The sequence below is a fragment of the Physeter macrocephalus genome, chromosome 6, assembly GCF_002837175.3.
Source record: "Physeter macrocephalus isolate SW-GA chromosome 6, ASM283717v5, whole genome shotgun sequence".
NCBI classification, from domain to species: domain Eukaryota; kingdom Metazoa; phylum Chordata; class Mammalia; order Artiodactyla; family Physeteridae; genus Physeter; species Physeter macrocephalus.
In genome coordinates, this window is record NC_041219.1 from 29,292,632 (window position 1) to 29,315,951 (window position 23,320).

Genomic DNA, 23,320 nt, shown 5'->3' on the forward strand with positions numbered 1-23,320 from the left:
CGGACGCGCAGGCCCAGCAGCCATGGCTCATGGGCCCAGCCGCTCCGCGGCATGTGGGATCTTCCCAGACCGGGGCACGAACCCATGCCCCCTGCATCGGCAGGCGGACTCTCAACCACTGCGCCACCAGGGAAGCCCAAACATTTCTCTTTTAAGCCACCTAGTCTATGATATTTTGTTATAGCAGCCTGTATGGGCTAAGACAGCGCCTCAGACTAGAATCTATAATCAGCCACGTCTGCAAGTCCTTTTTATTAATCAAAAGTCCTTCCCCTCAGCCCTCTCCCAACTCCTGCGATTGCCTACTGCTTAGTTTGACAATCCCCAACACTTTCTTTGTTCCTGGGCTAGCAAAAGTAGCTGAACAAAGTAAAAAAAACCATGTGCTTGTTGGGTTTATCACAAATTTGTGTACCCTAACCTCAGTAGGGTCCCCTAACTGATGCTTATTAGCCCTATTTATTCAATTGTCCCTGCCTATTTTTTTTTTAAATAAAATTCCTCACAGTGCGTGTCCCAAAATTTCTCCCGGCTTTTTAATTCACCCTCACCACTTGGTCTGAAGATTCTGATTCACTGATAAGGTCCTCAGGTAATCTTTTCTCCACCTCAAAATCTCTTTATCTTCAACTTTCCACGCTTTTCTCTAAGAATCAAATGAGAAAGCTGGAAGAGATCTTGCTTTATGGCCTTGTCTCTCACTAGCTCTGTGATTTTGGGCAAAAAATTTAACTTTTGTGAATGTTTGTTTCTTCACTTGGGTATCTACATTACACGGAGATTTGATGAGGATGAAACTATTTTAAATGAAATTACTTCAGCAAGGTGCATAGCATAGAGTCTGACACCTGCCGAGCCGGCTCTTCCTTCTGAATCTTCTCAATTAACTTTCTAGATCCCACTCCCTCCTTTATCCCCTTGGAAACTTACTCTATTGATTACTTTCTTTGTCATTAAAAGCTCTGTTTGGCTTTAATCTGGCTTCACATCAACTACTAACTGTGTGACTTTTGGCAAGATACCTAGCCTCTCATTTTCTCAGTTTTCTCTTCTATAAAATGGAAAAGAGAACAATATCTACCCACATATAGTTGTAAGGGTGAAAGGAGATCACGTATATAAAGCATTTAGTATAGTGTATGGCATATGGTTAGTTAATAGTGAATTAAATAACTAATGAATTCATTAGATAATTCTTGTAGAAGTGTAGACTCTTTGCCTGTATAAGTTATGGTGACTCACGGATATGAGTCAAGGAGCTCATATCTGTGTGGGGGAAACAGAGGAATAAACAAAACATTTCCATAATCTGTGATTAGCACTCTAATAGAGCTCTATAAGAGCACAGAGGAGGGGTGCACAGGCTGAGGGTCTCACATAGGATCCACAAAGGAGGGGTCATTTAGACATCTGAGTTGATCCTAAAAGATGAGTAGGAGTTTGCAAGGTGAAAAGGAGGGGAAGATAGGCAGTTGCTTATTTCAGCCTGTCTTTAGATTCTCTCCCCGTTGCATTTGTTTTAAATAATTAAAAAAATGTTTAAATTGTGGTAAAAAACACATACCATAAAATTTACCATCTTAACCATTTTTAAGTGTGTGGTTCATCCTCATTGCATTTTGTTTCTGCATTATATGTGGAAGCTCTTCCTGCTTCCTGAAAACATGAAACTCTTTCATGCCTCAGTGCCCCTGGCTGTGCCTGCATTACCTTTACCTTTACCCTTCCTTGTCCCACGCCTTCCAGACAATTAACCACCGTCTCTTCTATGCTGCCTCTGTTCTTTGTATATATTTCTATTTTGTGTGTATCACAGTGCATTATTATTTATGTGCCTGTCTCCCTTATTACTGGACTCTGAACTCATTGACAGAAGGATCTTTATCTTCTTGTTTTTGCTTTCTATGCCCCAGAACAGAGTCTGGTCCATAGTAGATGCCCAAATAAGAATTTACGGAATTGACCTGAAGGACATTCCAGGCTGTAGGAGTCATATGTGAAAGGGCCTATTTGGGGACTGTGAGAAGGTTAGTGTGTCTAGAGTGTATATTGAGTGGAAAGCAGTTGGAGCTGATGAGGCTGAAGAAAAAGCTATAGAGTTACGTTTGGAGCCAGACTGAGGCAGGGCCTAACCCAAGAAGTTGAATTTTGTCTTATGGGTATAAAGAATCATAGGAAGTAAAATACTAAAAAAGCAGAATTATGACATGGTTATAATTTAATTTTGACAATTACTTTGGCGTCATTGTGTGAAACAGACTGCAGTAAGGAGAGACTGATGGCAGAGAAACCAAAGAAATGAGAGAGCACAAGGGACTCGACTAAGACAGCAGATGAAGGAATGGGAGAAAAGGTTGCATGTGACAAACCTTTTTTTTTTTAATCATGAATTGATAGGGTTCAGAGGCCATCTGGATGAGGAGGAAGAATGCATTGTTGAGGGACAAACAGAAACTGAGGAAGATTTTAAGGTTTGTAGTTTATTAAAGTGAATGACTAGAGCAGGTTGGGATAGGTGAATCCGTGTTGGGGTGGAGATAGGGAAGGGAGGGAGAAGAGGGCAAGTTCAAGGTTAGACATATTAAGTTTGAGATGTCTGAAGGATGCACTAATAAGTTATAATACGCAACTGGAAATAATAATCTGAAGTGTAGGAGAAGGTTGGGGTCACAAACACAGTGTTGAGAGTTGTCAGCAGATGGGAACTGAAACTAGGAGGGCTGGATGAGATTTCCCAGGGATAGTGTATAGAGTGAGAAGGCAACCAAGGGTGGAACACTGGTCCAGGCAGTTAGAGGAGCAGTAACTTGTAAAGCAGATAAGGACCAGATAGAGAGGGAAAAGAATCAAGTAGGTGTTATTATAGAAACCAAAGGATGAGGAAGTTTCAAGTGATTAACAATGTAAGACAACACAGCATGAGTAGGTCACATAAGATTTATAATAGGACAGTAATGCTGTCAAACAGGAAGGTGTTGGTGACTTGTGAGAACAGGAGCTGAAGAAATGCAGGTATTGATGGTGTAGTACTCTGTTTAGATCTCTTTAATTTTGTTAAGCCTATAATCATTAGTTCAGTGGTTCTCAAACCAGCAGGAATGTGAGAAGTCTGCAAAAGTTCTTTACATCTTACATATGTGAAACACACCCTTCCTCTCCTCCCTTATGCTCTCCTTGGTTGAGAACCACTACAGTAAGGGCATGGAATATTGCCTTTTTTTTTTTTAAACAAAAGGTATAAATTATCTTCTTGGGAATATTCATTTATTTGCTTACTCAACCAACATGTGTTAGTTAATAATTCTAATGTTTACGAAGCATTTGTAGTCTACAAAATACAACTGCCCCTTAATCAAACATTTAAGATCCTTCATACTATGGCCCTAGCCCACTTTTCCAGTCTTACTTTTCATTACTCTCTTGCCTATAGCCCTTATTCTAATTGAATGGGATGAATTCTTGCAGATAGCCTTTATTCTAATTAAATGAAACCCCAATCTTTCCTGTTTCTGTACCTTTATTAATTTCAATAGGGAAATCTTTTCTCCTATATCTATCTTTCAAAATTCTACACGTCCTTTAAGATCTATTCAAGTATCACCCCTAAAGTTGTCGCTGGAAGGGTATGGTCAAAGCGATTCAACCATTTGGAGCAGTGGAAGTGCTCAAGGTAGCAGCTCTGTTTGCACCTTTCTTGTAAAGACAGAACTTCAAAACTGATATTCAGTGATATTCAGAAAAGAGATGCAGCACCCTTCCCTCTGCTACCCTCTCCCACCTCACCAAGCATGAAGCCCAAAGCAGCCATTCCAGTTACCCATCTAATGGACAAGTTTACCTTCTTTTAGAAGTCATTCCTTATTTCAGCACAGTTGAATATGATTTCATCCTTTCTTTGAAACCCTCTAGCGCTTTAAAAATAACATTCCTTCTTATAGCTCTGGTCACTTCTACTTTGCATTTCAGACAGTCAGAGGTTTACTTTTCTCTGTCAAACCCGTATGTAAATTCCTTGAAGGTGAGCATGGGTCTCACTCACCTATCCCCTGAAGGGTTTAGTGGAGGTAGACTTGGGTTCAACTCCTAGCTAAATTTTTACCTTTATGAGCCCTGCATTTCTATTTTACCAGGTGGTACTGAGAGTTAAATGAGACATAATGTATGTCCCTAGCACTTAACAGGCAATTAGCAAATAGAAAATTATGGCTGCTCAAAAAAAGACTGTTTTTGTTTGTTTTTATTCTTATTCCTCTTCTGTGAAGTCTGTCTTCTTGATCTTTCCCTATTTTCTATTGGATTATTGTTCTAAAACAGACTGTTTAATTGAATTAAAAGGCAGTGATAAAAAAAACTACAAAGGGCAGAGGAGGAAAACACCACAATAGATTTTGTTTGAAAGGATAACAATGTGTGTGTTTGTTTAAGGCAGCATTTATTTATCTGTTCACTTACTCAACAGACATTTAATGAGCATCTACTATGTGCTAAATACTGAACAAACTCCTAGGGATAAGACAGTCTTGGCCCTTAAAGAGATTCATAATTTAGAAGAATAATTATTACAAGATTAAAAACAAACTTACCTAACTCAAGAGAGAAGTAAACATTTTGCTTCTAAAACACTGAATTTCTCAGGAGACCAGTTTTATTTTAATTCATACAGTTACGGTGATCGCTATTTCCACATTAAATCCCCAGATTGGGCTTCCCTGGTGGCGCAGTGGTTGGGAGTCCGCCTGCCGATGAGGGGGACGCGGGTTCGTGCCCCGGTCCGGGGGGATCCCGCGTGCCGCGGAGCGGCTGTGCCCGTGAGCCTTGGCCGCTGAGCCTGCACGTCCGGAGCCTGTGCTCCGCGACGGGAGAGGCCACAGCAGTGAGAGGCCTGCGTACCGCAAAAAAAAAAAAAAAAAAAAAAAAAAATCCCCAGATTTTTTTTCTTTTGGTTAGGACTCATTATGAAAACATTAGGCATTTTCTCTTAAGATAGCAAAGCACTTTTGATTTTTCATTTGTTTTTAATTAAATAATTTGGAGGTATTATATAATATGTAACATGAATGTATCGAAATGCTATGACTTTAAATTAAATCCCATAATCCAGTATAAACATTTCATCATTTTGAGGTGACTAAACCAATAGTTACTGTATCACTCAGTTAAGTCAACTTGGTTCTTGACAGCAGACAGGGAGCCAGAAGAAAGACAATGTAGGACTCTCATCTATTATTATATGGTATTCCACCACCACCACCATTATCTTTTACTCTAAGAGAAGATCCAATCCTTTCTAGGATTTGACCTCTCTGTACTGCCATGTATTTTATTTTATTTATTTTTAAAATAAATTTATTTATTTTATTTTTGGCTGCGTTGGGTCTTCATTGCTGCGAGCAGGCTTTCTCTAGCTGTGGTGAACAGGGTCCACTCTTCGTTGTGGTGTGCGTGCTTCTCATTGCGGTGGCTTCTCTTGTTGCGGAGCATGGGCTCTAGGTGCACAGGCTTCAGTGGTTGTAGCTCGTGGGTTCTAGAGCACAGGCTCAGTAGTTGTGGCACACGCGCTTAGTTGCTCCGCGGCATGTGGGATCTTCCTGGACCAGGGCTCAAACCCGTTTCCCCTGTGTTGGCAGGTGGATTCTCAACCACTGCGTCACAAGGGAAGCCCTGCCATATATTTTAAAACCTACACACATTTCAGGAATGGCCAGAGAAGAATGTGATTCTATCACATGTGCTAGTGGATTTCTGTCAATGTGACTTTTCACATAATTACAAGATAAAAATACCATTTGGAAACTATGCAGAACTAGCTTCAGGCAGAAGGCCCTGACACCTTTCATGGCATACTTTTTCGGACTGCACATGGAGGCTTGCCTTGCATACCTATCTCTTGAAGTTTGTATAGCAGGCAATATCTGACACATATAATCTACATTTCTTATTTTCTTCCAAAATGCAAATATATTTTCTTCTTGCTTGGGGGGAAGAAAGGTTCTTCTTAGATTCTGGTTCAGGTTGTGATCCTCCAACATATATTTCTTATCAGTAGTTGATTCTAAAATGCAACCCAAGCACTTACTTTTTATGCATTCATCATGATGAACATCAAATTAGAACCCAATTTGCAGTGACATAAATCCTTGACTTCAGCTCTGTCTTCTCCTTGTTAGACATAAAACCCAACAGTAAAGATTGAACTGACATCATATACTATTATTCTAAACTTAATTATTTGTTTCATTACCACTTTTGCTGTATTCAGCTGTGGTAAATTGTTCCTGACAGCCAAAAATTGCCTGGTAACCAGATATGTTTAGAAACTATGTGGCCTACCTAGGTAGCAAATCATTACTGGAGTAATTATTACCACTACTCTCCAAAAGAAAATTTGCCCTAGGCTGCTCTCACATAATCATATTGGCAAAGCAAAATTATTAAAAATGTCATTTTAATTCCTCATATTGTCACAAGATTTCTTTAATAATGAAAACACCTTATTTTAAACAGTATGTTCTGTACTGGTATGTCCTGTTATAAGAAAACATGACATAGTAATACAAAACTTCCAGAACAGATGAGATAGAGGAAATGGGTACTTTACAAAAGATTTCACAACAATTTTCCTTCAAATAATGAATTTAGATAATTGCTAAATGTTGTACAAATTTTACAGATACATATTACAGATAATATATTTGTAATTACATCTGTTTTGTGAAGTATTGTCCCTCCATAGAGCATGCACAGAAAAGAGGATGTGAGCTGCTTTTCTCCTAGGAAACATAACTATTTTTTTTTTTTTTTTTTTTTTTGTGGTATGCGGGCCTCCCCCTGTTGTGGCCTCTCCCGTTGCGGGGCACAGGCTCCGGACGCGCAGGCCCAGCGGCCATGGCTCACGGGCCCAGCCGCTCCACGGCACGTGGGATCCTCCCAGACCGGGGCGCAAACCCGGTTCTCCTGCATCAGCAGGCGGACGCGCAACCACTGCGCCACCAGGGAAGCCCGGAAACATAACTATTAATGAAACAATGGATGAACACATTTTTAAATAACCTCGTGTATCTGTAAGGCGCTAAACTAATAATTGTTTCAATTGCAAAGGCTGACAATAAATACAGCTGTCTGGAAAGTACCTGTAAAATATCAGGAAGACATAAAATAAAACAAAGGCCATGTAATAGTGTTGGTAAGGGCACAAACTTAGGAGTCAGACTAGAAGAGTTCAAATTCTGGTTATGAGGCTTACTCCTTATATGACTGTGAAATTAACCCCCTCAAGTCTCAGTTTTCTCATTCATGAAGGAAGAGTAAAAATACCTAGGCTATAGAGTTGTTTGTGTGAGGACTAAATGAGATAGTGTATAATGTGTAGCAATGTTTCAGGCATTTAGTGGTACCATATGCTTAGATAATAACTATTATTGTTATCTGGATGAAACATATTGGTTTTAAAACGTCCATCATTCATTCATTCATTCATTATACCTTTACCAAAGAGTTCTTGAGCTTTAGTGTTAACATGAATTATGCTAGGGGCTGAAGATACAAAGACAAATACAGTCATATCTCTTCAGAGAGGGAAGAGAGATATGCAAATAAATAATTACAGGGCAGTAAATGTTAAAACAGAGGTAGACCAGGGTGCATGGAAACACAGAGGAAAGAATAATACCTGCTTCATTATAGATATGGGTTGTTTTTTAAGGAAATTAATGATCTAACTGGCTTTCAAAATAGGCTGAAATTCCTTGCTTTGAACCTGTGAGGAATTGGTGGCAAACAGCTTTCTTGACTAATCTAAATCCCATAGAATTAAGTTACTCTCTTGTTACATGTTCCTTTCTCTGCTTAAAAAAAAAAATTAATTGGCTATTACTCTCATTTTTTGGATCACAGTATGTTGAGAAAATGTAGGGTATTATCTATGATCCTGCTGCTTATAGGGAGATACCCTGCCATGGAATGTAGGACAAAAGTCACAGCTGTCAAACTACATGAACATAATAAGCATGTAAACATGGGTACAAAATGGCCAGGAACATAATGGAAGAGTTATGGCTTCCTTTATTTTGATGGGGTTGCTAAAGCCTTTGGTGGTAGAGTTGCAGGAGACCACTGCTGCCTTTTCATCTTTATTCCCATCTTCACTTGAGCTCTATGAGTCTGCACATCTTTCATTCAGAGAATGATCCACAGTGCCAAGTGTGCAGCAGAAACAGCCTGCTGAGTTTAGCGTCCCACCTTTTTTAAATTGCCAGAACTCCTTAGTATTACCTGATGGCTCTAGCTTTTGCCATTTTATTAGTAAAAGCTACACTTGGAGCAAAATACCCTGAAAGTATTTGCTCCTGATTTAGCTTTTCTAAAAACAGAACTCAAAGTTCAAGGCCCTCAGCTGGGAAAGAAGCTGCTTGTCAAGCCCTTTCACCACTGCTCAGCGGCCACTCCTTCAGCTGCACCTCCCAGCCTCCCAACATTGTTTTCTCCTGCAAAGGCCAAGGCCCTACAGAATTTCTGATGGAGAATTTTTAATATCAAAGCCATTTTGAAAGCTGTCCAGCTTCCTGCCGAGGTTCTTAGAAGGAACAGAAGATGACTTTGAGATGTAGCTCCAAACAGGAGACAGTAGGAACTGTCATTACTATATTAGGTGTGAAGTTAAATGTTAGATAAAATGAAGTCTTCTACCTTTTTTTGGCATTATTTTCTCCTTCTACTATCAACTGTTGTTTTTTTTTGCTAGTGTATGGATAGCTACAAATAATAAAGAAAAAACTGTAAATGAACTTTACTCAAAGACAATATGGTTTACCCCTTTACTCTCCTAAGGAGCATCTTTCTATTCATCCTTTAAATGTTATATACATTGTATTCAAAGATAGCTAGTTCCACAATATTCAAGGTATATGTTAATTTCAAAAAAAAAAAAAAAAAATTACACTAGAATAAATTTAATAAGAAAATAATCTAAATTAGGATTTGCCTATCAGTTACTGAAATGCAATGTCTCCTGAACTGTACATCCCACTCAAAAGAAAGATCCATTTATGCATGAGATCTATTCATTCTTGCCTCTATTGAATGCTTTTTAAAAATAAATATAAGGTATTTAAGCGTATTTCCTATCTGTCTTCTATAAGCTTTTAAATGGTTAATGCAAATAAATACAAAAGTCATGCCCTTTAAAAAAATTTTTTTTTTTTTTTTTTTTTCGATACGCGGGCCTCTCACTGTTGTGGCCTCTCCCGTCGCGGAGCACAGGCTCCGGACGCGCAGGCTCAGCGGCCATGGCTCACGGGTCCAGCCGCTCCGCGGCATGTGGAATCCTCCCAGACCGGGGCACGAACCCGTGTCCCCTGCATCGGCAGGCGGACTCTCAAGCACTGCGCCACCAGGGAAGCCCTAAAAATTTTTTTAAAATTCAATTGTTTGAATATATTCCCACTGAATTTTTATTTTATTTATTTACTTATTTTTGGCCACACCACGCAGCATGCAGAATCTTAGTGCCCCTACCAGGGATCAAACCGTACGCTCTGCAGTGGAAGCACACAGTCTTAAGCACTGGACAGCCAGGGAAGTCCCAATGTCCTTTATTTTTAATGCTTTACTATGTGACCACTGCTCAGACCCTCAATTTGATTTCTGTATCATTCCTTTCCTGTTTACTAGTTGTAACTGAGCCAGTTCCTATTTATTTCTGAGTATATCTAAGAGATCTCAGCAAGCTAAACAGCCGATTTTATATTTCTGGGTTGCTACTTTAGTTAAAATTGAAGAAAGTGCTTCTGAGTGTACAGACAAATTTTACTATGGGAAAACTTTTTAGTATAATTTTGGACAATGTATTTTGCTTTGGAGAATTTGGTTTGATCATACACCATTATCTTTTTTGTTGAAGACAGCCTTCTATATTCCCAGGCCACTCTGTTACCACTCAGGTGCCTAGTTCCTAGCTAGGCATCTAGTGAGAACCTGGGGTCATCTCTAACTCCTTTTTCCTTTGGAGAAAGAATCCCTATTGACTCCATTTATCTCCATGGAACTGATGGGTTAGCACCTGCTAGATTCTGTCATGGTACCCTTTTCGTCTTAATACTTAATGCAGTTTTTAATTTACGTATTTACTTGGGTAAATTTATTTATAGTTTGTTCCCATGGGGTTAGGGACTGTTTTGTTGTATATACCATGAATAGGATAGGGCTGCCACATGATAGGCACTGCGTAAATCCTTGTTGAGTTTTTTAAAAATGGATTACTTATAGCCAGTTAATAGATATTTCTTAATGACTGATGGTCTTGTGGCCTCCAATGTAATTTTGTTATGATTTTTCGCCTCATTGCTGTCTCTGTAGTACATTGTGAAGGTCTAGAAGGTAGGGGCCATGTCTTTTCATCTCTGTATCCCCGAAACCTAGGACCATGACTGGCCCATTTTCAGAACTTAATCTCTGTTGAATGAATGTGCCTCTCAATGAGCAACAACCAGGAAATGATTTTTATGTTTTGATGAACCTGCTAAAAGGCTCATACTATTTCTTTTACAGGTTTTCAGTATCTTAGCATCATAGCATTACAACACTAAGATATTAGAAACAGAACAAACACAGCAAATTCATAAAAAACTGAAATGGTCAAACAGAACAGGATATTCTGAATCTTCCCAGTGCTAGACTGTTCCCTGCATGAGTGCAAGACTGCTTCCTACATTTAATGCTACACTCAGTCAAATATTATTATTTATTATTTGTAAGAAAAGTTCTTTATTCTAACTCTGTGGGAGACATTCCCCACCCATAAATGCCTCTCACTGGCAGCAAAACGTTTTTTTTTCACATTAATCAATCTGAAATTCCTTTCCTCACTTTCATCCAATTATATCTAATTATGACTCTTTGTTCTAGGTAAGTTAAATTATTCTTTGCCCCTCCCTATGTCCCCTTATACCTTCCAAGTATATGTAAAAAGTTGTTGTATTCTCCCTGAGCAGTTTACTAGTTGATCTGAGAATATTTATCTTCTTTCATATTTATTCATTAGTATCTCTCTTTTCCTGATTGTTTTGTTTGTCTATTTGAAGCACTCTCCATTTACCTCCACCTTTCTTATACTAAGATTCCTTAAGATTAATAAATATCTTATTCCTTAAGATAAAAAAAATAAATTCCTTAAATTCCTTAAGATCCAAGAATACAAGTGTGTGTGTGTGTGTGTGTGTGTGTGTGTGTGTATAAAATTTCCGATTATTTCTGCCTTTGTTTACTCATTTTGTTTTCATCAGTTAGGTCACAGTATGGAATCAAGTTCTTCGGATCTTTATAGGTCTTTGGATCAAAGTCTTTGGGGTCAGACAAATCTGGGTTCACATCTCTGCCTCTGACCAGCTGTGTGAACTTGGACAAATTATGTAGTCAATTTAAGCCTTGGTGTCCTCATTTATAAAATACAAAAGATACCACCTAACTCGTAAAGATCGCTAAATGAGATAACTTATGTAAATTGCCCAGCACAGTGTCTGACCTATAATAGCCACTCAACAAATGCTAGTTCTCTTCTTTATACCCCATCTAGTTTTGTCTAGGCTTTCTGAGAGTTTAGATGTTTTCTAATTATTTGCTTGATTATTTAATGCTTCTTCTCATCAAATGCAGAATAGCATATTATTTATTTATTCAGTTAACTGTTCTGGAGACATTTTAGAGAATTCATGACCTCTCCCACTTCTCTTCCCAAATTTGACTGACTTTTATTATTCATCAGTTCATAAAATGTCTCCTTTTTGTGGTGAATTTTAATGTTATTTAATCTTTTTAAAGGATAGTCCTAGTATGATTATTACATAATGATATATGTATTTTACCTAGCTCTTTCACTTCTTAACCTTCTGGTTTTACATCCTAGATTTTTTTTAAAACCGAGATTAAAGTTTCCCAACTCTTATTGCCAAGTCACTGTTTATTTAAAGTTTGCTTTTCAAAAACAGTTACTTCATATTGGTTCTATGCTGGAATCATTCACAGTTGCTTCCAAAATAAAACAAAGATGTCTGTGTTGTTTACATGACATAAGATGAATTCATGTGGATTTGCTAAAACTACAATTTGAAAGAAAAAGCCCACTGAGCTACTACTGGAAGAAATGTCAATGACCCTTGGGGAACAATTCTTTTCTGAGATGGACTGGAATACAGGCACAAGAATGAAAAATGGAAGGTGATATTATGATAAGGTATTCTGGATTTGATTAATTTAACAATTTTACTTCAAAGACAACTTGAAGGTAAAGAATAACCATGCTAAAGGTAGAATGAAATAATTGTTAAATAGAGGTACAAGCAGAGAGAGACAGTGATTCTTCTTGGGACCATGTTGAGAAGGTGATATCTGAGTAGACTGTGAAGGATGGAAAGATGGTCTGCGGCAAGATAGTCACCCACTCAAGGCACTTGTACTTCCATCAGTTGAACAGTTTTCATCTAAGCCAGAAAGAAGAAAGAAGAAATAAAAAGCAAGAAGGAACACAAGAGAGATTTGAATGGACGATAGAACTCTTTCTTTACAGAGATAGCTTGCTACTTAGGGTAATGGTAACCAAGTAACCAGCCAGTATCTTGGTACACATTTGGTTTAGGTTTTAGGGCAGAGGGCTAAGTTTATTTTTATTCACTCTCTGCTAAAAGGCAGTTGACTACATATATTTTGTCCCACCAGGGAAGAAGGAAGGGCATGTCAGTTCTTCAAGAGGTTGTTTAATTTGACAGAGAATGAATGATACTTTCTTTTCCATTTGCTGATTTTTCTTTAGATGTAGAAAGAGACTATGCAATAGTTAAAAATATGTCTTGACATAAAAGTCAATTCATTTGTTGTAAAGTAACTAACTGGCTACTTCCCAAAAAGAGAACTAATTCTGTTCTACAAAGCATTTCTTCAAACATCTGTTTCAATCCATGTGTCCCACTAAAGGAAGGGAAATTTTCTATAGAAAAATGTCATGGACTAGCTGTCAATATTCCGTACCCAATCAATTTCCCACCCGTTGAACATTTAACATATCCTTTGATGTTAAAAGAATAGGGAAGCGGGGGAGGATGGGACTTCATGAAGTGTACTGGCTTCAGTATTTATTTAAATACCAACATAACATACTTATACTAGTTTAATGCTATGTTCTGGAATATGTAAACATGGAAGTAAAAGTAAATTGTCAATGTAGTGATAAGCTAATTTTATTATAAATTCCAATCTCATTCTAATAATTCACTTTAAAGTATGAGGTATTTATGGTAAATAAATCTGTACACTATGAATAAGGGAGTCCTCCGAATGGAATTGCTTGGTATTTATTTTGAAACTGTTACATGAAAAACAGATATTCTAGAATTCTTCCAGAAATTTTCTTGGAGAAAAGCAGAGGTTCTGAGTTAGACAGTCTTATGTGGGAGAAGATAATTGAATGAATGCTTACCAGCATTTATATCTATCATTGAGTCAGGAAAAACATGTCTAGCCAGAGTTTTAGTAATCCTTTAGGATTTTCCACCAGAGATATGGCTAATTCAGGGAGTGGATTAAGTTATAGATGATAATTAGCTCAAAATCTTTGATCCAAGGATGAAAGTGAACAGAGTTCACACTAGAAACAGGAACAGTGTGTGTAGTGGTTCTCACATGCTAGCCTGGAGACCAAAAGGCTGAGTCAGAATCACCAATGATGCTTTTTAAAATAAAATACAGATTTCTGTCTCCATCCCTGTTGGAGATTCTGATTCAGCAGATCTAGGGCAGGGGTCTGAGATTTCATATTTCAGCAAGTTTTCCCAAGCGATTCTGGTCCACATACAGGTTTGGGAACCAGTGACTAGATAGCAACAGTGCTTGAGATCAGATAAGGGGGCTGTGAAAGTGGAAGCCAGACTTTGTTCAAAGGAGAGAAACCATCCCACTTTTGGTTTAGAGTCTGAGTTCCTGATATTAAAAATATATATATGGTAGCTTGAAATAGGCCATGGTGGGAATATTTATTTATAATATTTATTTATTATTTATTTATTTGGCTGCCCCGGGTCTTAGTTGCGGCACATGGGATCTTCATTGCCGCGGGTGGGGTCTTTGTTGCGGCATGCAGGATCTTTTCGTTGTGGCACGTGGGATCTTTAGTTGCAGCATGCAAACTCTTAGTTGTGACATGCATGTAGGACCTAGTTCCCTGACCGGGGATCGAACCTGGGTCCCCTGCATTGGGAGTGCGGAGTCTTTACCCTGGACCATCAGGGAAGTCCCCATGGTGGGAATATTTACACCATAGAAATTGACCAGTGCTACAAATCAGGGCTTTCTCCCCCCTAGAAAGCCAGCGTGCCACTGTCCAGTAGGATTATTCTATTTTTAATATGCTTGCCATAGGAAAATCTACTTAGGTTATAGGCTACTAAAGGCACATAAGTGACTTTAAAGATTTCAAGTGAGCTACTCTAGAAGCTTCTCTTTATTTATTTAATTTATTTTTAAATACAGCAGGTTCTTATTAGTTATCCATTTTATACACATTAATGTATTACGTCAATCCCAGTCTCCCAGTTCATCCCCCGCCGCCACACACACACACACTTTCCCCCCTTCGTGTCCATACGTTTGTTCTCTACATCTGTGTAGAAGAGACTTCTCTTTTAGAACAAAGAGACAGTATTCCTCCAAGTGTCTCAGTACACAGTGATAGTTATATTTCTCATGTATCTTAACAACCAGTTTGCGCCTCCGTTCTGCTCTCAGCCCTAGATTCATCTGGAGAGATTCACGTTGTCTCTTGTGTTTATAGAAGTTAAATGCAATGTCCTTAAAAAAAATTTTTTTTTTCTGAGTTGTAGAAATAAATTCAGTTTCAATGATCTCCACTAGTCTTAAAAAAAAAACAAACAATATCTCTAAAATTCTCAGAAGTAATTTCTTGACTATGAAAATGTGTAGTTGATTGTTTGGGTCCCACAGTTGACTCTAGTTAAGGTTAAAATAAAGAGGAAGTGAGAACAGAGATGATTTAATTTCTCACAGGAATAAATCTATTGGCTAGTAGATTTGGTTCAGGGCCCTGTTTATTCAGCTTTGGTGAACTTATGGCCATTAACTAAAAGTGTACACATAAGGACCATAGTATTTAGCATGATGTTTGTCAGGAGGGAAAAAATAGCCTAGAACATCCATGGGGCCAATAAGTCCTCGGCTTATTTGGCAGGGAACTAGCTACCTAACTGTGAATAGAGTCCCAAGAATAATGTCACCAATATTTGTTGAATGAATTAATGTGCCCAGGTAAGTATTCTATTCAATGTATAGTATATAGATTCTGTGAGGAAGAATAAACATCAATTCATTCCCTTTTCTAGATTATCTCATTAAAGGCAACAAAGGCAATCATTGATTAGAAAGTAGGACAAACTTTGTATTTCGGCACTTTAAAAGGAAAAAATAAAAACAGCCACCAAGGAAGTATCGAAGGCATCTTTTTAAGGAAGCCTCACCTTAATTGCACTCACACCACCCCCAAACTCTCCTTGAGGCACTTCATGTATCACTTTCATTGCATTTTCCTCATATAATGGGGGGACATTAATACTTTTTTGCTTTTGTGAAAGTTAAGTGAGTTACTAAATATACAGCCCTTTGAACAGTGAACAGAAAAGAATAGGCACTCAATAAATGTCAGCTATTACTATTATATCATTACCATCACCACAGTGTATTGAAATGATCTGTTACTATAAATATCTCCCCATCTAGAATGTGAGATCCTTTAGGGAAGACCTTTTCATCTTTACAGATTTAGTGCTTACTGCAGTGCCTGCCATAGAGGAGATGTTTTTCCAATAAGTGTTTCTTTGGCTAAATTGAGCTATGATTTATAAACTTCTAGTAAACGTTGACCTGCTGTTTCAAGTTTTCAATAGTTCCAAATCCTGAGAAGACATAAACTAGGAAATAAGGGTGAGAAGGGTTTTGATATATGGTCGCTGATAATCCAATAGATGGTAATTGTCCAGGCCTATTTAATATTATGTTTGTGATTATTTCACTGATAGAAATATAAAGTTTATTATTTCCTTGATATACAGTTGTAGGCTCTAGCACTTGGAAATGAGGAACAAACATACAGAAGGAATCTTCTAGGATATGTCTTTGTAAGTGACTCTTCATATAGATATGGCCACAAGACAATAGCAATATTTCCCGTGCATTCTGTAGAATGCTGGTCCTAAAAGATGCTCTGTAAGAAAAGCATTCTCTGATTAAATTTGGGAGACAGACTTCAGAGCTCTATAGGAGGTTTATCATGAACACTAGCATATTAAAAGCTCTGAGAAATCCCGAAGAAAAGAAACCTTTGACTAATTCACCACTTCCTGAATTTGAAGGCTGTAGAAAAATTTCCCCATATCTAGTTCCTATTAACATCTTTCGGAGTTAGTGTTCCATGAATCACACTTTGGAAAATGCTATATCATAGAAACACATTTATCCAGATTTCCATTTTTTTCCTCAATAAACCTCTATGTAATTCATTTAAAAAATCTAAGTCTATGTGCATACAAACAGATGCAAACTCTGGTTAATTTGGATGCTAAAGGAATAGTGGGATATTCTGTCTGGCTAACTAATTTTTAAAAATTAATGTAGAGTAAATGCTAACTGCATTTAACCCTTGATGAAAAGTACTCTGCAGCATTCTCAAACTTTAATATAACACAACCACCTGAGAATTTTGGTAAAGTGGGAGTTTGATTCAGTAGGTCTGGGGTGGGATCAGAGGTTCTGCAACTTCTAATCAGCAACTGGATGATGCCAGTGCAGCTGGTCTTTGGACCACACACTGAGTATCAGGTTACTTTTCTGCCTTGGTAAGCACAGTAGAGTAAATATAATAAAATTGTTACTTTGAATAACATTGTACATGTTGTTGATGGAGCCACACACTGAGATAGTTTAAATTTTTAGAGATTTCCACTTGTTTTCTTGATACTACCTTCCTCATAAAAGTAAAGTGGGACCCAATGGGCAGAAAAGTTGTGGCTCTAGCGATATTTCTATCAACACTTAGCGTGAAATGTGGTGTACTGTTTGTAGGTACTTAATAACTGTGAAGTACATTAACCTATTTGTCATAAACTTTATTTTCAGCCTTGGTAACTCTAAAGGTGATATAGAGACACATCTGCTAAGGAGGGAGTTAATGATAAGAAAATATCACTAAATAAAAATGAAAATGTTGCCAAACATTGCCAATCAAACAGTATAGTATGGAAAATACTTGACAGAGAAAAAAATTGAATGTGCTAATAAGTGGTGAAATTTACCCCTGGCTCGGAAAAGGGAAGGGAAGAACCAGAATAATGTTCTGGAAGAAGGTGCCAGTAAGAAAACCCATGCTAGGTAAGTGGACACAGGCATCTCTGCCCCAAACATATGCTGGAATAGTCATAAAGTGAATGGAGATATGCCTTCCTCAGGCAGCCTACCCAGGATCAAGGGTATGTCTAGAAAAGGAAAAAAGGAAATACAGATCTTCCATACTAATCCATCCACCTCCTACAAATTATGCTAAAAGGACTAAATTGGTACCAGTTATTTTCATAATCCCCCTACTTGGCGCAAGTATTGTGTAAATGTTTTTAACTAGGAGTGATTAGCAATAAGAATTATTGGTAGTAGTTTCTAGCTTGAAGTCTTTCAGTACCCCAGATGCAGGGGAATTCTATGATAATTTAAGGGGTTGAGAAACTAATCCAGACAAGTATGTTACAATTGTCTTATAATGTTTTCTTCCTTCCTTCTTTCTTTCTTTCTTTCTCTCTCCCTCTCTTTCTTTCCTTCTTTCTTTTAAATATATTAATGTGCTCTTCATGGAGTTTTCATTAAAATAGCTTTGATACCTTTGGTCTTCTGACACTTGGATATTGCCTATAAATATCAATTGGTAGGGTCGAGGTAATTATACTAAAGGTACCTATTGACTGATTATCATCTACTTGTGGATAGTTCAATCCACGCCATCTCACTGACTGAGGCGTTCAAGATGAGGGCACCTCCAGCCAACCACCCATCTTCTCTATTTCTCTCATCCTCATAACTCCTTTATTGTCCTCCCCCTCTTTTTTTTGCCTCTGTAACCATTCTGAAATTTTTTCAGTTCTTTTAACATGCTATAGTCTTTTTTCCTTCTCCTTTTTAGCACTGGTTGTTCTCTTTGCTGGGAATATTCCTACCCATGTTATGTTGATTCCTATTAAACTTCAGGTCTCCTTAAGTCAAAAAATTAACTCTTGTTCATTGCCCCTCCTATGAGCTGCCCTGTACACTCTCTAAACAATACTGGTCATACTTGTGTGATCTAACACACACATGTATATACCACTAGTTGCCTATATACACACACACACACACATATATATATACATACATATATACATTTACATGCACATACACACACACACACACACACACACACACACTCATAAGCTCTTTAAAAAGACTGTGTCTCTCTTGCTCACTGTTATAATTCCCAAGAATTAGCACACAGTAGTGTTCAATAAGAATTTGTTGAATGAAAGAATAAGTTTGTTTTTTGCGGTACGCGGGCCTCTCACTGTTGTGGCCTCTCCCATTGCGGAGCACTGGCTCCGGACACGCAGGCTCAGCGGCCATGGCTCACGGGCCCAGCCGCTCCGCGGCATGTGGGACCTTCCGGGACCAGGGCACGAACCCGTGTCCCCTGCATCAGCAGGCGGGCTCTCAACCACTGCGCCACCAGGGAAGCCCAGAAGTAATTATCTTTGACATAAGGTATTTTTAGTCAATAAAGAGTAGAAACTCTATAGTATTATTTCCCACTGTCTATCTTATAGGACAGCAGTTATTATAATACTAGTTTTCATTTCTTGGGGGCTTACTATATGACAAGCAATGCACTAAACACATACTTTAGCTTATGTAGTTCTCATTACAACCCTGTTGGGAGAAGGAAATCGAAGTCCAAAGAGCTTCAACAGCTGGCATAGGATTACACAGCCGTAAGGGGCAGGGAAAGCTTCTACTCTAGATCTGTTTGAAACCTATTAAAATGAAAGTCTGAGTACAACAAGGAGCAGGAGTAAAACAGAATTCTTGGAGAAATATTATGACGTAAATCCAAATTTGGGGCTCAAGGTTGAAAGGGAGCTGTTCCACATTCTATCTTCCACAGTCTAAGAGAGAAAGCTTGTTAAGTAAGCTTTCTCTTACTTAACCACTTAAAATATAAGTGATCTTATAAGTAAGACCACTTATATTTCATGTAGATATCTCCTGCCTGAGGTTAAAACTGTATTTTCAAGAGCAATAGAATTTTTCCTTTAAATTAAAAACAAACCCAAGATTTTAAATGATTGTTTCCCCTTGTATTGCTCCTTTCCTGTCACTGTTTCTGATCTAGAACATGGAGTCCTTGGCGGGGAAAGGAAGGGCATGATCATTCATCTCCATTAACAGTCTTGAGTGGTTTCTGTTATCTAATAATTTCTGAGTTGACAGACGGGGAAATGCTCATGTAGTTAAATGACTATTCATCCACACTGGACATTTACTTAAGCTCTGCATATATCTTTCGCAGTCATGTTTCAGGTAATGTCTCATTAATTGAGCAGATCTTTGAAGATTGTACTCTTTTTTCAAATAAACCTCTTCTTGGAGTTATACCAACAAAAAAGCAGAACCATTCTGTAACAGTTTAGTATTTGGGGGGAGAGTAGGGAATTATTGTTATGTTCTAAATTCATTTATGATACATTGCTACATTAGAGCAGAGTCAACCAAATTGCATTCACAATGAAACCAAAACCTGTCATTTTTCAGGTGTTCAAATTCACTGCAGAGATGAACACTAGAATGACCCAAGTGCAGATAACCACTCTTTCTTTTGTCTATTTGAGTCCATTATTGTCTGCGTCCTACTCATATGTTTGGTCTTAAGATGATCTTAAATATATCTCCCTCTTCATCATTCTTTTTTCTCTTTTATTAGTCATCTTGTTTTCCAAAATGTGGTGCTATAGGAAACAATTTTACTTCATGGAGAGTGAGAAACAATTCACATTGTTTTTATGAATATTGTACTGTTTCCACCTAACAGACTGAAAACTCTTACCCCTTATCAATGAAGTTAACTGATGTGTGTGAGTGGATTGTCTGAGAATTTCATGACCTCTCTCCCATGCGTGAGCAAATGAAGGATGGAGAGTCATCTCTTTTGTACAAATCACCTTTTTTTTTTTGCCAGTAACCATTAATTCACTTACATTTGCAAGCATCTGGGGCAGAGAAAGGTCTTCGGAGGTCCCGGTAGAAGCCTGGCTTACATCGCTGGCAATGCTGACCTTCTGTGTTGTGCTGACAGTCATTGCAGACGCCACCACTACGATTCCCTGATGCCTCCCACACATTAATGTCAAAGTGACAGGCATCAGCATGTCCATTGCACTTGCAGGCTGGGAAAAAGAAGCATGGGAGGAAAACAAAGAATTAAAAATAAAATGACAGGTTCTCTAATATTCAGGCAGTTAAAAGTAGGGTAAGCTGATTCCTAATTTTTAAAAATTTAGTTTTTTCACACTCAGAGACATAGAGAACAGACTTGTGGTTGCCAAGGGGGAGGGGAGATGGGGGAGGGATGGAGTGGCAGGCCTGACTAAAGTTTGGTGAAGTAAAGAATCTTTGTCAAAACATTGACAAATGAACTATCTATGAAACAGAAACAGAGTCACAGACATAGAGAACAGACTTGTGGTTGCCAAGGGGGAGGGGAGATGGGGGAGGGATGGAGTGGCAGTTCGGGGTTAGCAGATGCAAACAATTATATATAGAATGGATAAACAACAAGGTCTTACTGTACAGCACAGGGAACTATATTCAATATCCTGTGATAAACCGTAACAGAAAAGAATATTTTTAAAAGAATGTATATATATGTACATACATCTATATGTATGTATAACTGAATCTCTTTGCTGTACAGCAGAAATTAACACAACATTGTAAATCAACTATACTTCCATTAAAAAAATTTAGTTTTTTGAATAGTATACATTTTCACAGTACAAGATTCAAAGCAGTATAAAAACATTTGTACGTTAAGAACTCTTTCACCCTATTTCCTCTGGCCTTCAGTAGCTGCTTTCCTTTCTTCCTTCCTTCCTTCTCTTTCTCCCCTCCTTCCCTCCCTCCTTCCTCCGAGCCTAGAAGGAACCTTCTGGTGGACAGGGGTTAGTAACTTGGTAGATAGATTGATTTACCTTTCATGAAGTACTATTCCTCAGCTATTGCTGTACTGGTGAGTACGAGGTAGTCTCCTATAGATGCCTTAATTTTCTTATAGAAGAGGCTTGCAGAGTTTCCTGTATAACAATTTCTCAAAGGCATTTCTAAGATTATCAGTCAATAGAGCCAAGTGACAAGTCTCTGTGTTCTATATGTATTTAGATATGCAGCTGGTTTCGGTGGAAAGGGCCAGAATGGCACTCTAGGAATTTAGGCGAAATTCTTTAGATTCTCTTGATGAGTGATTTGAATAAGGATCCAGACTTTTTTCTGGAGGTCAACTGCATTTGAAAATGTTTGTGCTATTGTTTTTCATTGTTTCCTTGATGTGTTATGATATTTTGACCAGACTCATAGTCTTTAAAAAGCATATTGTAAGATAATTTAAGATTTATGCTTAGAGGAAATCCTTTACATTTCCTAGAAACTAAAATAAATCAGTTTTGTTTCCAAATTATGTAAGGGAAGAGACTTCTCACAATTTTACCCACTGTACTTGCCTTTAAATCCTAGTAAAACTGAAGTCTGTAAGTGTAAACGTTGTTACAGGCATGTGTATTTCTCTGTGCATGTGTATTTCTATTTCATGTATATTTCATTTTGAATTGCAAAGAAGAAAAATGATTCATGTTCCCATATTTTTTACCCTTCTATCTAATCTCCAACCTCAAACCCAAAGTTAGCCATGGCAATGTTAGTCTCATTCTTGACGAACTGGCTTAGTTTTAAATCTAATTTGTCACTACAAGTATCATAAGTGAAAAGAAAGGCATTATGGCATTACAGAAAAAAAGCATTTAATTTGGAGTCTGAAGAGTAGGGATCAAGTCCTGACTCTATCATTTACTAACTTTGGCAAGTTACTTAATCTTATTGAGCCTCAGTTTCCTGATCTCTGAAATAGGATTAATACCACCTACTTTATAGGGTTGTTTTGAGAACCGAATTCAAGATAGCTATTTTCATGATTATAATTCAATATCTCAGCTATGATGGTAACTGCACATTCTAATCCTCAGTTGCTCTTGCGTCTAGCCATGTTTTATTAAGTCAAAGTCTCAGGGAGGGTGCTTAGGTCCTACATAGTGTCCCAGCAAATGGGCAACACGTTCTTGGCAAAATAGTATATCGGTGATTTTGCAAGCAGTAATTGTTTCCAAATGGCTGAAGTTACAGTGGGCAGTGATATGGTCTATGTTTGATATGGGCTACTACTTTATATTGTGTTTCTAGAGACAACAAGGAGTCCACAGATGTTTACAAAGAAGGCTTTGAGTCTGTGTGTTTGGTACTTACTTCTGCACTCTTTTGGAGACCCTGTTTTGCCATCAGCTGCCTCCCAGGGGCGGTCATTGTATAAAGGTGCACAATGTTGGCAGTGGGTGCCTGCTGTGTTGTGCTTACACATACACTTTCCATGGACCTGCAAACAAAAATAAGTAAGCGCTATGAGCACAAACAATGCTAGGAAAGAACACTCTTTCCACAACCTCATCTCATTGGTTGGCTTTAGCCATATGACGTTCATTCATTTTTGCTAAGAAGTTAGTCATCAAGATGAAAGATCCTTTCTTTAGTTTGTCTTGTTGTTAATTCATATCCTTGGCTGTAGGATATGTGACCCTAATGAGCAATTCTGAGATACTGGCTAGGCATTTACTTAAATTTTTTTTGTTTTTGTTTTTTTAATTATTTATTTATTTTTGGCTGTGTTGGATCTTCGTTGCGATGCGCGGACTTCTCATTGCAGTGGCTTCTCTTGTTGCAGAGCATGGGCTCTAGGCGCACGGGCTTCAGTAGTTGTGGTACGCGGGCTCAGTAGTTGTGGCTCGCAGGCTCTAGAGCACAGCCTCAGTAGTTGTGGTGCATGGGCTTAGTTGCTCCGTGGCATGTGGGATCTTCCCGGTCCAGGGCTCAAACCTGTATCCCCTGCATTGGCAGGCGGATTCTTTTTTTTTTTTTTTTTTTTGCGGTATGCGGG

The 23,320-nt window shown here is 38.1% G+C and overlaps 1 protein-coding gene across 2 annotated transcripts in view; it reads right to left on the reverse strand.

Moving 5' to 3' along the window:
* Nucleotides 1-23,320, reverse strand: part of NTN4 (netrin 4) — a 109,125-nt gene that overhangs the window by 19,971 nt on the left and 65,834 nt on the right. For both annotated transcript variants that reach the window (XM_024127424.1, XM_007125127.4), the window contains exons 4-5: nt 22,636-22,762; nt 20,322-20,510 (exon numbers count right to left, since the gene is read on the reverse strand). In XM_024127424.1, coding sequence (XP_023983192.1) covers nt 20,322-20,510; nt 22,636-22,762 — 316 coding nt within the window. The remainder of the gene's footprint in view (nt 1-20,321; nt 20,511-22,635; nt 22,763-23,320) is intronic.